This window comes from Dryobates pubescens, chromosome 14 (assembly GCF_014839835.1).
Source record: "Dryobates pubescens isolate bDryPub1 chromosome 14, bDryPub1.pri, whole genome shotgun sequence".
In the NCBI taxonomy this organism is placed as follows: Eukaryota; Metazoa; Chordata; class Aves; order Piciformes; family Picidae; genus Dryobates; species Dryobates pubescens.
Genome location: NC_071625.1, coordinates 11373995 through 11387618, shown reverse-complemented (window position 1 = coordinate 11387618; position 13624 = coordinate 11373995). Strand labels below are relative to the sequence as shown.

The 13624-nt window shown below is 34.0% G+C and overlaps 1 protein-coding gene across 1 annotated transcript in view; it reads left to right on the top strand.

The window, feature by feature from the left end:
* CSMD3 (CUB and Sushi multiple domains 3) overlaps positions 1 to 13624 on the top strand; it is a 386198-nt gene that overhangs the window by 177880 nt on the left and 194694 nt on the right. The window contains exons 11-13 of the mRNA XM_009905784.2: positions 1703 to 1824; positions 7849 to 7952; positions 10392 to 10504. Of these exons, the coding sequence (XP_009904086.2) occupies positions 1703 to 1824; positions 7849 to 7952; positions 10392 to 10504 (339 nt within the window). The remainder of the gene's footprint in view (positions 1 to 1702; positions 1825 to 7848; positions 7953 to 10391; positions 10505 to 13624) is intronic.

The following is a 13624-nucleotide window of genomic DNA, read 5'->3' as shown; positions in this document are numbered from 1 at the left end:
GTCTGAAAACGTGACATGAGAATCTTTGATCAATATTTGAAGTCTTTTACTGGAAAGATTAAGATTTCTGGAGTTAGTTATTTCTTATATCCCAATAAATGCTTAATACATATAACTGTAGTAACATGACTGCTTCCATTGACTTCTCTGTGACTTCATTCTAGGGAGAAAGTTTAAACATGTCAGGATTGAGACCCTACTTATCTATCTGCCATGGGATTCTGTATTCCCTTACAGGACCTTGTCATTATTACAAAGCCAACTTGCTTAAGCAAAAACAATTATCTACTCTGTGCAACTATTTTAGGTTGATAAATCTCTTCCTCTCATTTATGTTTCAGGAAACGAAACAGATAGATCTATTCATGGTTGGTCGATTAGCCTTTTTAGTTTCATGCCTGCTGCTCCTGTTTTCTGCTTGGTTGTTTCTCAGACCCTGTGAAACATTTATGAATGCTGTCTTTTATAAGTCCTTTGGCAAGTGAGCAACAAGTTCTACAAACAGTACTATATTTTGAAATAGCTCATATAATCTGCAGAAAGAAAAAAGTATGTTTTAAATAATTCTTTGTATCTGAGAAAACTAAAGGAGCGATATGATTTATCATTTAAATCATGATCACCCAGTTGATAAGCAAGCTACAAAGTAATATGCATTATTTGTAGAACAAGAAACAAATGATGTTGTATATTTCAATTGAGTTCTGATAAATTTAGAATACAAATTTTTTTTTGCTTCATATTACTATTTTTGTCAGTTTATTACACTGACTAGAATGATTTATTTTTTTAAAACACTTGAATTCAGAAAGATTATTAAAGAATGTCTTAAGTCAATGTAAATTCTATATACTTTGTTACTTTAAATAAAGCAAAAAGATTATGTGGACCACTTCTTATGTGTCTGAGAAATATTTCTAATAATCAATAATAAAAAAAAAAATCTTAGCACTTTGAAGGTTGCAGTGACTGAGAACAAATCTTCATCTGATTCACACAAAATCTGAGGAAGAGACAGGGAACCTGTGATACTCAGATAAATAATATGGGACCATAGGATAATGAAGGAAAAAAACACAGTATTGAGGTTCAGAGGCAAATCTAAATTACTGGGAAAAGACATTACATAATATTTTTGATTGTGTTTTATTGGAAAAACGCAGGTTATAGTCTTGAATGTAAAATATTTGTACATTAGAACATGATATCCATAATACAGCAAAATGTTGCTTTCACTGTATGTATTCCCAAAGAATAAGTGCCCTGCCACTCTCCAAACCCCACAGATGTGTTTTCTTTGTCAGTCACAAATGCAGTGAGATCAAATATAGCCATTAAAACCCTAAAGCTCTATGTTTTTCTCCCTTCTATCAGAAAGAAGTTCAATATTAACCTGTAACATTTCAGTATTTTATGTTGTCAGATCAGAAGCCTTCATAAATTGTAAATAAGTGTAGCTAACAGCTTCACCTTTTCAGCTTCTCATATTTATCTTTTTCAATGAATGAAGCCTCATATTTTGATCACTTTTCTTTGTCAGAATAACTAAAGATGAATTTTCCATTATCTTGTAAGAAGTAGTTCTACTTTTTGTCAATAGTATTTTAATCTTTCACATCTTGATTAATATGTTAGGGGTTGATTTATGAATCTGCTATATGTATTTTGCACATGTATTAAAAAGTCAACTTTCTTTTTGCAGTCAAGACTTGTGGATCCAATCTTCAGGGACCTGGAGGCAGTTTCACATCACCCAATTTTCCATTCCAGTATGACAGTAATGCTCAGTGTGTGTGGGTCATCACAGCTATCAATGCTAACAAGGTACATTCAAAACTCTGGCTTTATTTTATTTAAAAACAGCAAATGATCGACATGTGGACCATGACATTTTCCACTAGCACAGTTTGCCTCTACAGTCTAGCTGCTGCATTTGGTGCATTGCAGACATTTTTAAGAAATGGCTGATATTAAATGGGTATGGACAGGTGTTAAAACCTGTTGTTTCCCCCAAGAGTGTTTTGCTTTTCCCCATGAAAAGTAAATGCTATCCTGTTTTTATGTCATTGTCTAAATGAATTCCCAGAAGCAACTACCCAATAGTATGAAGCTATGTCATGGGTCCACTAATACTGTCCTATAATCAGTAAAGGACTTTTTTGTATGTATCATGCTTTGTCTTAGACTACTTGAAAAATCACTGAAGTTCATCAGTTCACTTTTAGTTCATGAAGGATTGTTCTGAAGTTGTGTCATTTATTTCATTGCCTGAACAACTATATTAAAACTCATATAATTTATGCTTGCACTGTAGAGTAAAAGTACTAGGAATCCTGATAATGCCAGATGAGTCAAAGTAGAGCAATAAAGCTAAGTAATGGCACCAGTTGTCTTTAAATTCAGGAGCTAGGCACATGGCAGCAATGGCTATATTCTGTTTCCAGGTGTGTCATTTTATCTGAACTGAGCATAATAAACTTATTTAGATGTAATAAAAAATAACTGTGCAGCTCAGGAATTTTTTATAAAGGGCTATCAACATCTGTGTTTTCTGGTAGGGGGATATATTCTATCTCCTAATTTCTGTTTTATATTGCCATCTGCATCATGCCTCATTAACTGATCAGAGAGACCTAGAAGACTTAACACCTGAGTTAATCAGAAGATTCAGTTAAAACTTGATTATATCTCAGATGAATTGATGCATTTTTCCTTCTAATCTTACAAAATTCAGTGTGGAATTCATCTTTCTTTCTTTCTTTCTTTCTTTCTTTCTTTCTTTCTTTCTTTCTTTCTTTCTTTCTTTCTTTCTTTCTTTCTTTCTTTCTTTCTTTCTTTCTTTCTTTCTTTCTTTCTTTCCTTCCTTTCCTTCCTTTCCTTCCTTTCCTTCCTTTCCTTCCTTTCCTTCCTTTCCTTCCTTTCCTTCCTTTCCTTCCTTTCCTTCCTTTCTTTCCTTTCTTTCCTTTCTTTCCTTTCTTTCCTTTCTTTCCTTTCTTTCCTTTCTTTCCTTTCTTTCCTTTCTTTCCTTTCCTTCCTTTCCTTCCTTTCTTTCCTTTCTTTCCTCTCTCTCTTTCCTTTCTTTTCTCTCTCTCTCTTCTTTTCTCTCTCTCTTTCTCTCTTTCTTTCTCTCCTTCTCTCTCTCTTTCTCTCCTTCTCTCTCTCTTTCTCTCTTTTTTTTTTTTTTTAAATTTGGAAGAAGGAAAAAAGATACATAATCAAGTGGTTAAAACAGTATGAAAACAGTAGATAGGGGAGATAGGGGAGAGAGAAGGCAGTCTGAGGGAGGGCTGGTTCTTTTATCCTTGTTCCAAGAACTGCTAATCCAATTTATACATCATCAAAAATATGCTGAGTCTTTGTCTTTGTCCCATAGGTGACAAATTCTGCAGTTGTTCCTTGACCTTTCTCAGAAAATCTTTGTTGTTAATTTTAAGTCACTGAATGAATCATAACACTTGATAACTTGGGGAACTAATGGTTCCCTAAGAGTTAGGGAAAGAAGTCTGTTACACTGTATGCACATCATAAGAACAAAAAAACCCCAAACCAAACCAACCAACCCCAGAACAAAACAAACAAAACAAACCCCAATGATAATTAAACTGAAAAGCATGTCAATTTGTAGATTATAAATCTGCAAATGACCTACTAGAGGAGTTGAGTAAAATGATATGGCAGTTCTTTGTGTAGGCATTCTTAAATGATGGTACTTCAAATGCCCTAATCATTTTGCCAAAGAAGAATGGTGAATTTAATTATTTCATTCTTAATGAAAATATTACAAATTTTCCATATTGTTTTCAATAATACTATTTTGTAGTGTCTCTCTTGTTTAGTTAAGAGAGTAAATTTACCCCAGTGCTAAGGAACTTCATGTAAAATTACTACTCTTACTAAGGATATGTTTTTTTTTTTTGAGGATGCAAAATATTTGTAGGAAATCTGTAATCTGAATTTTGTCACAGTAGTAGAGCCTACTGAAAATTTATGACATCTGTCTTCAACTCCTCTAGTCCTTAACTTTCTGAGAAACTTGCAATCGTTCAAAATATCAGGAAAAATCCTTCCATGTTATTCTGCAAGTCTGAAGAAGTTTATGGAAACAGTAACTTGCAGCTATTACTGAACTGATCACAGGATGTCAGGAGTTGGAAGGGACCCAAAAAGATCATCGAGTCCAAACCCCCTGCCAAAGCAGGAGTGTACAATCTAGCTCAGGTCACACAGGAATGCTTCCATATGGGCCTTGAAAGCCCCCAGAGAAGGAGACTCCACAACCTCTCTGGGGAGCCTGATCCAGTGGTCTGTGATCCTTACAATAAAGAAGCTCCTCCATGTGTTGAGGTGGAACTCCCTGTGCTGCAGCTGATATCCATTGCTCCTTGTCCTTGATATTAATATGTTTTAAATTTTAGTTCTTATTCTTTAAAAAAAAAAAAAAATCTTATATACTTTTCTTCATTTCTGCCTTCATTATGTCATGATGTTGCTGTTTTCCTCTTGCAAATCTTTTATCTTTTGTTTCTGAGTTTTTGTGAATTTTAGGCTTAGCCAAAAATAAGCCAAACAAATTCAGCAAAAAGCTGACTGTTTACATTCAGTGTTCCACAGCTGTGTTATTTTGTTAACCATGTCAAAACTGTCAGTGGAACATTTCCTAAACTTGCTGTCAAGCCTAAACATATTTATTCACATTAACAGTATAAATCTCAAGCAAGCTGGGTACTTCAGCATGAATTCAAACACTCTTTTACATGATGTCTGTTTTGGTCAGGCCTGTTGAAATAAACCACACTGCAGCTCTGTTTACAAGCTAATGTCTGCAGCATGACTCCTCCTATGCCAGTTTTGAAGATATACTGTCTATGTTACAGTCAGCTAAATGACTTGAAAATATGAGCTCACTCTTAAATGTATGTTTTAATCACAATCCTGATTTTCATCCATACAGGTTAAAAAAACCTAATAATGTATTTATCAATGGCAGATACAGTTTTGTTCTATATAAAACTAGGAAGTGTCAAAAGTACTTCAGTTCTGTTCAGGACACATTCAGTTTCTTTCTAGAGTTAACTGCACTATTCTTCCATATTGATCATGAACATTTTGACCCAGTCCTATATGTATACTGTAATTATATATATATATATATATATATATATAAATGGAGGGAGGGAAGATTGTCTCAGCAGAGTGAGAACATCGGAAGCAATCTGTTTGTTTCTAAGAGTAGGAGTTAATGAGTTCAACTGTGAGGGAAAAGAATCGACTCTTGAATGTGATAAATGGGAGTTAGAAGGTATGTGTATGTACTTGCATTACCCCTTGCTGAACTTGTTGAGCATCCTGTTGGTCCATTTCTCCAGCTTGTTGAGGTTCCTCTTGATGGCAGCATGACCCTCTGGCATATTAGCCAATGCTCCCACTTTAATATTGTCGCAAACTTGTGCCCCATCACCCACACTGCCAATTAATATGTTAAACAGGACTTGTCCCATTACTGACTCCTTTGGAGACACTTGCTGGCTTCCAACTGGACTTTGTGCTGCTGATCACCACTCCCTGGGCCCAGACTTTCATCCAGTTTTGAATCTGCGTCTCTGTTTGTTAACACAGCCAACAGATTGTCTTTAAATATCTTATGGGAAATAACGCCAAAGGCTTGTGTAAACTCTAGGCAGACACTCTACCCATCTACCACAAGAGTAATTTCATTGTAGAATCTTATTGAAGTTGGCCAGCCTTGACTTTCCTTTGGTAAAGACATATTGAGTGCTGCTGCTGATTTTCTTGCCTTTAATGTTCCTGGAAATGGTTTCCAGGATTAACTGTTCCATGGTAGTATTAATGTTAAATAAAATTATACCTCAGCATGAATAATTTAAATAAAATTATGCCTCACTCTTATAATAAGTGATAGATCAGTATATTTTCCTACTAAAATTATTCTTCTATAATTAAATATATGATAACACAATTATTTTGATGAAAGGACATGTGATTCTATGGAAAATTGTGGAGGTAAACCTACCAATCAGACAGCAGCATTTCATTAACTTCTACCACCAGATATAAATGTACATAATTTACTTACTCTGTTCTCAGGTGTGCCATATCAAAGAAGCTGCTACCAAGCATTTCCTTCAGTGTTGATGTCTTCTTTTCTAGTAGCTTAATAAAAATGAGTGAAATGAATCTAATTTTCCATACACTCACTAGCAATTCTTAGAAATAAAATGGGACAGCATTTGCAAATGTTGAGGTATTTGATATAATAAAATATGACTAAAAAAAAAAAAAAACAAAAAGTGAAATAATGACTTAGAGGTAAAAAAAAACTAAAATACCCAAACCCACAAGACAATATTCTGTTTCACAAGGTAGAAGTTACATAATAATTTGTATAGTTGGAAAAGATACTAATTTGAGACAATGTGTTTGTTTAATGATTTATTTTGCCCTCCTTTATTTCCTTTTGTGATTTGGTAGTTTAATTAAAATGTTTCATTATTATTTCTTTTTGTTGCTTTGTAGAAGGTCCTACTTACAAGTTTTATTTACTTTTTTAGAGTACTACATTTATTGGGCCTTCATAGGTTTAGTAATGTTGATACTGTATTCCTCTGATTAATCAACTTTGGAGACCCTTCTTGTAATTACAAGCCAACACAATATAGGTCATACTTCCATGCAAACAGAAAACCATAACTTGAAAAATCAAAACAGAATCTCTTCATGCTGTTATTTTAATGTGTTATCCTTCCATTTTAAGGCTTTCCCTTAGTATTTGTTCTCAGTCTAAGGAAGGACTATATATTTTGTTTGAATTATTGTGGCACCAAAGTGAATAATTCTAAATGACCTTTATAAATAACTGATTGTAGGATTACAATCCTCAGAACATACATCAGTTTCTCCAATTTGCCTGTACTGGCTTTTGTTGATAGAACCTCTTCTTCAAACAGACAAGCTCAGTGTAACAAAGTAATAAGAGCTTTCAAGGACATGATATTCATCCGTCAGCATGACTTCCACAGCTTTTAAACACAAACATTCTCAGGTCTCAATTATAACAATAAATGAAGACCATTCATTACAGACATAAGTATTAACAATTCCTACACATGAGTAATCTGTCATTTTTTTTTTCTATATGAAGATTGAGGAACTTCTATTGTTTTCATAAAGCCAGAGTTAACATGATTGATACATAGGTGGGAACAGTATGCTTTATTTTCTAATATCGTTAAATTTTGCTCTATGTAAAAATTACATTGTATTCATAAAATGGAAGTGAATTTTTTACCCTTCAGTACTAAATATGGGTATTAGGGTTTAAATGACAGGATATAAAAAATTCCCATGCTCCTGATAGCTGTGTTTTGCTTGTGAAATAAGAAAATTACTTTTGGCTTTGATCTAGCTTTATCTTCCTTGAGCCACATAATAGATGTCAGGAGCAAATTACATTGACTGCGTTTGCTCAATGAAGTACAGTTATTCAGTTTTTATGTGAAGACAATTGCACTGCAGAAAGTGTAATTAGTTGTGTCAGGGTTTGGGTATATCTTAATCAAAATGTAAAGCATTTATCTGGAATGTTTGAAACATGTAACAACCCCATAACTAATAGAAATGATGGTGCTTTGAGGAGGTCAGCAGAGTAAGGATAGCTTATTGTAATTCATATTTAATAAACAAAATTTGTTGGGTTAATTACAGTAATTTATTGTAATTAGGCTGAAGTTACAAGTAATTATTAATTGGAAAATATCTTTTATTTTCAGACTCCTCTTTCAAGTACATTTCCTTATTGAAAAAAATTTATTTACTTATTTTATTTTCTAGGTTATTCAGATCAATTTTGAAGAATTTGATCTGGAGATTGGCTATGACACACTGACAATTGGTGATGGAGGAGAAGTGGGTGATCCTAAAACTGTGCTTCAAGTGTAAGTCTTTTGCACTAACAGTTTGTATGCATTACAGAATACCTTTAATGTGTTTTTTTATGAAAGCACGCAGTGATTAGAATCTGATAAATCTCAACAAAAGGAAATTAATCTTACTGATTTGTCTATAATTATTGAAGGTGACAGTTTAAATACATGACTATATCTTTTCTAAAGTCAGAAAGAGATGATCTAGACATCAGAATAGAAACATAAACTAAAGTCAGAAATCTTGAAAGACAGTCTATATTCCTGTGTAAACATACATTTTTAGGGTGTATTGTTCTTTTAGACATGTGTTCTCAAATTAAATATGTAAGAACACAATTGAAAATACATAAATGGATGACTTATGCATAAACTTTGACAATCTCCTAGCAAGCTTATTACAACAAAAGATGTACTATTAGATCTTGATCTTTAAGCGCTTAGTGACTGTTGTAGGTGACTCAAAAAATGAGTTAGCATAGTGAAAAACTTACTACACAGAATACCTGGGTAGAATATTACCTAAACCATGTATGAGTACAAATCAGACAGCACTGGATATTTAATAGGATTTTATAATCTGTTAGTATTCTTTTAGGACATGTGAACTCTTAAATATTTTTATATATATATATATATATATATGTGTGTGTGTGTGTGTATGCAAGCACAGAACCACCACTGTCAGTGAAGGAAGAGTTGGTATGTAAACACTTACAGGAGCTTGACTCTTACAAATCCATGGATTCAGAAGTTATTTACCCAAGACTGTTATGAGAACTGGCTGATATCATTGCAAGATTGCTTTCCATAATCTTTGAGATGTTGTGGAGATCAGAGGAAATCCCAAAACACTGGAAGAAGGCTCCTTTCACCCCTATCTACAAAAAGGGTTTAACAGAGGACCCAGGAAATTATAAGACCCTCTGGTTTTCACTTCAGTCCCTGAGAATGTGCATTTTTTAATGGCACTTCCCCCCACTATTTAATTAAGAAATATTATCTCTGAAAACTGTATGTACTTTAAAAATGTATTTATAACAGATTTCAGAAAACAGAAGCAGTAAAAAAACTAATTGCTGTTTATCACAGGAATAATTCTCTCTCACAAAACAAAGAGATTAATATTCCCAATGGTTTTAATATTCTCAAAAGGTACTGTCAGTCACCACTGATAATTAGAAAACTCTGTTAGCCATTACATCACTGTTGTTTCTGAGAAACATCCTGTTAATCCACTAATTTGGCAAGGACTGAACTCACTGAAAACACTTTCTCTTAGTGTGGGAATGTGCAGTTCGTACACTATGTTAGCCAGGCGTTTACTTGTTCTATTCTGGCAGGAGTCTTTGTAGTAGCTCCATCTGTGAACACAGATGTGGGAAATAGACATGAATTTCTCCCACAGCAGAGTATTTCATACAGAAATAAGCTAAAAAAGACCAGAAGGGAGAACTAAAATTAGCTGCAAAATATATTCAAAATAGTCTACTTGAAGCTTCAGCTAGCTTTAAAGAATGGTTACAACTGAAAAAAAAACAAAAACCAAAACCTAAAAACAACAGTTTTTGCTCTTACACAGTCTTATGCTTATGATCCATTATACAAGAATGGAAAATGTTTTGGCACTTTCCACCACTCCTTTTTACCTGACAAATTCTTACCAAATTTGAGAGACAATTGTTAGGGGAAAAGTGCAATATAACATAGAGCTGCTGCTCTTGTAGTGCCTTACTACTTTCACAATATTTCATTCAGCAAACAGAACAATCATTGAGTTTTTCATTGACTTAAGGTTTTCTGCAAGCAACATGAAAATTAAAACAAACCAAAACTTTTTACATTTCTGACATGTAGTGGTTTTGCTAATGAAGGAATGAATATCAGCTGAGTCTATCAAGAGCTGTGTCACTTTCTTCCATTGTGTAAAGGTTGATGACAGGAGATGAGAAAGGTCAGAGAACACATGGACCTTCATAATAGTGTTATTGTTTAAGAATAAGGACAGTTGGAAGGTTGGAGGGGTGGTGACTTTATACCAGAGAAATACTTTTTTTGAAGACTAAATGTAGTGCCTCATTAGGGCCTTTTAGTGTCATTTGATATGCCTGCATGCACCTGGATCATGCACACAGGGCTTCCAGGTAAGGTTCATGACTAGGTGAGATGTATGTCTTTCTGGACCAGCAACTGAAAGTGAGGTGAGCTATTTCAGTACAACACAAACAGTAGTTGCTTGTGTTTCTAGACTGCTATCCAATCTGCAGTCATTGGAACTTTGAGAGCTATAAAGGTCAAGCAGCCAGGAGGTAATCAGTTTGCTGTGTGTTGAATGCAATGAATAAAAAAAAAATTTAGAATTCTCAGTAAAACAAAACAAAAAGTAATCTAATTACTTAATATTAAATGGCTTTATGATTTTTTTTTTTAATTTTATTTTTGTATCTATAGGTTAACTGGGAGCTTTGTACCAGACTTAATTGTGAGCATGAGCAATCAGATGTGGTTGCACCTTCAAACAGATGAAAGTGTTGGCTCAATTGGTTTCAAGGTTAACTACAAAGGTAACAACATATTATTGGAAGTGAATTTAATGGTGTACCAAAATCTTTTTTGCTTTCATATTAGGAGATGATTTCTATTTTGAGTTCTGTCAGATATAAAATAAAAAAAAAAGTAAGCTGAGCTGAAAAACATAATAAAAGTATAAATTAATTCTCTTTAAAGGTCTTATGTTAAAACTGGATACTTTTTGTTGTTGTTGTTATTTGGGTTTTTTTTTTTTTTGTTTTTTTTGGGTTTTTTTTATAGCAGTGGACTTTTGGCCTATAGTTTTACATTTATTTGCCATTATTTCATATTGGAAAATATTAAAATGAAAGAATTGTATGATTTTTTTAAACCCAAATGCAAAAAAGAAAACGAATACTTCCTGCATTCTTTTGAAAATCAATCACACCTACTGTAACAGAAAGAAACCATCCTAAGCAAAGAATTTGAATTACTGATGAATTATATACTAAGGCAAAGAAAAACATACCTTATTTATGGTATTAAAAATGTGCATGATCTGTAATGCCTAACAAAAAATGCTGTTGCTCTTTGATGCTACTGGAGAACATAGAGTTTTCATATAGCACAAACAGCAGAATCAACCAAAACCTTAGGAACAACGTATTTGCACTGTTGTATTATTACAGAATTATAGATCTTATTTTTATATTAGATTTAACACAGCTGCGTGTGTTTCTTGCCATAAATTTCTAAGTTGCATTTTTCATGACTTTTAGTAAAACCAGAAAGTATGATTATTCATCAAAATTATTCATCAAGAGGAGAGAGGAAAGGCAAAAGTTAAACCAACATCCATGTATATTAGACATGGAACTGATGTTGCTGAGGATGGGCAGATGGAGCAAATAACCATTCTGAGAGTAAACACAATTTTGACTTGCTGTTTATTTCTGTTCATAACTCTCTTCTGGCTGCTGATGTGTATTGAGGTCTGTAGTGGTATGGAAGGAGTGTCCTTGTGCGCTCTTGGTAGTTGTATGGAGACTAAGAAAGATCTTACTCTGTTGTTTGGTACTTATTATGGCTCAGGATTTTGGCATTCCAGCTGTTGAATAGGGCACCAGAACATGAGGACACAGTCTCAAGCTGTGCCAGGGGAGGTTTAGACTGGGTGTAAGAAAGAAGTTCTTCTTAGAAAGAGTGATTGGCCATTGGAATGGACTGCCCAGGGGGGTGGTGGAGTCACCATCACTGGAGGTGTTTAGGAAGTGACTGGATGGGGCACTTGGTGCCTTGGTTTAGTCGATTAGTGTTGGGTGATAGGTTGGACTCGATGATCTCAAAGATCTTTTCCAACCTGGTTTATTTAAATAATTTGTTAATGTGGCAAAACTTGAACCATAGTTCAGAGGAAAAGGAAGATTTTTAGATTGGATCTCAATGTCCACAGTTCATCAGGTGGTTTCCATTATTTACAGGATCCTTTAGTGATATAATTAATTTTTGCTTACAACAATTTTAGCTTGCAGAAGGCAGAGGATTATCATCTGTGTCTTATAATGTGCCACTATATCTTGTTTTATTCATGAGTTACATTTATTCTTAGAAGCTATAGTTCTACAAGAATAAAATTAATCGAATATGAATAGGTAGAAGAGGATAAAAAGGGTGAACATTCACAGTCTCATCTCCATATAATCAGCTTTGTGATTGCACACCTAGATAGTGAATATGTATTTCTCTCTTGCCTTACATTGGTACTTTACTGTAGCTTACTAACTAGCATTTGAATGTGTCAAGCATTCAATGGATAGCCATTGTGTGGCACTTTATTTTGTTTTTCATTTTGCTCCCCAATCTAGAGCATGGGTTAAATTTTGTATATCTCTTGCTTTTGATTTGATCTCTAAGAATATGCATTCATTAGAGATTCCAGAAATGAGGCAATGTTCCTTTAAATCCAGTGGGAAGGGAAGGGAGGAGGAATTAGGTTGGGGAAGGGTTGTGTTTTGGTTGTGGTTTGTTTTTTGTTTTTTTGGGGGGGAGGGTGTTTCTTTGTGTTTAAAACCTTTGTGTTAATGATGGTAGGCTCTGAGAAGAGGAATCTAATTATACAATATTTTGGTTAAGCAGCTATTTTGTAATTAAAGTTTTGGAACTTACAAATTGGAAGTTGAGAGAAAGTCCAATGAGGTAAACTGAGTAATTGAATTAGAAAATGCATTCAAGGCTTTAACTTCTCACTGACTTCTTTAATATAAGCAAATATTTCCAACTTTTCTCTGCAAAATATTTGGAATTGCTTGAGAGTATTGTGATTTCTAGGACTCAGGATCAGAGGCCATTTTATTTTAAGTGATTATCTGAATTATAAAGAATGTATGCCCAACTTATATTTCTCTTTAATGGACTGGATCAGGTTCTATTCCTATAACTTGTTCCTTTTCACATCACAATCTCCTATTATCCAACTAGACACCTGACTTGGCTGGAATTGTATCTATTTATATGTCTCATATATTTAGCTTGCAAGCTTCTGCTTACATAAAAGATACAACTACATTGCATTTTAGATTAGATCAGATCCAGTAATGTGGTTTTTGAACTGAATCGTCTTCTGATCACTCCCGCTTCCCCTGCTATAGTTTTCATCACAGAGCAGTCTTGAAAGGCACAAGTTCTATTCCTTTAAGGTAATTCATAAGATACACTTGAATAGCATTGGGAATAGCATACTTCGTGTACTTTAACTCCTAATGCATATTTATTAGGACCTGATAAATCCTGTCCAAAGTAAAACCACTAAAGCATGATGAATTCCTTACAGATAGCGGGGATACTGTATCTTCTATTGGTTCACTTTACAGACTTGCTTATGTCAGAGTTAATTACTTGGTAACAGTACTTGTACTTGATAAAAGTATTTGGTAATAGCTAAAATAATTTCCCACTAAAATGTTTTTGATGCCTAAATATCTGCTTCTGTGCATCCTGATACTCTCCCTAACTGCAGAGGTAGTGGAGATATGTGTGCCTTGTCCCATCAAGATTCTTCTTCAATTTACTTGACATTTAAGTCTGAGTCTGGCAGGCATTTTCAAGAATACAGATTTTTCTGAATGCTACATGGAATATGATGAGAGGAACAGAAGGCTGTGGGATGTCATTAC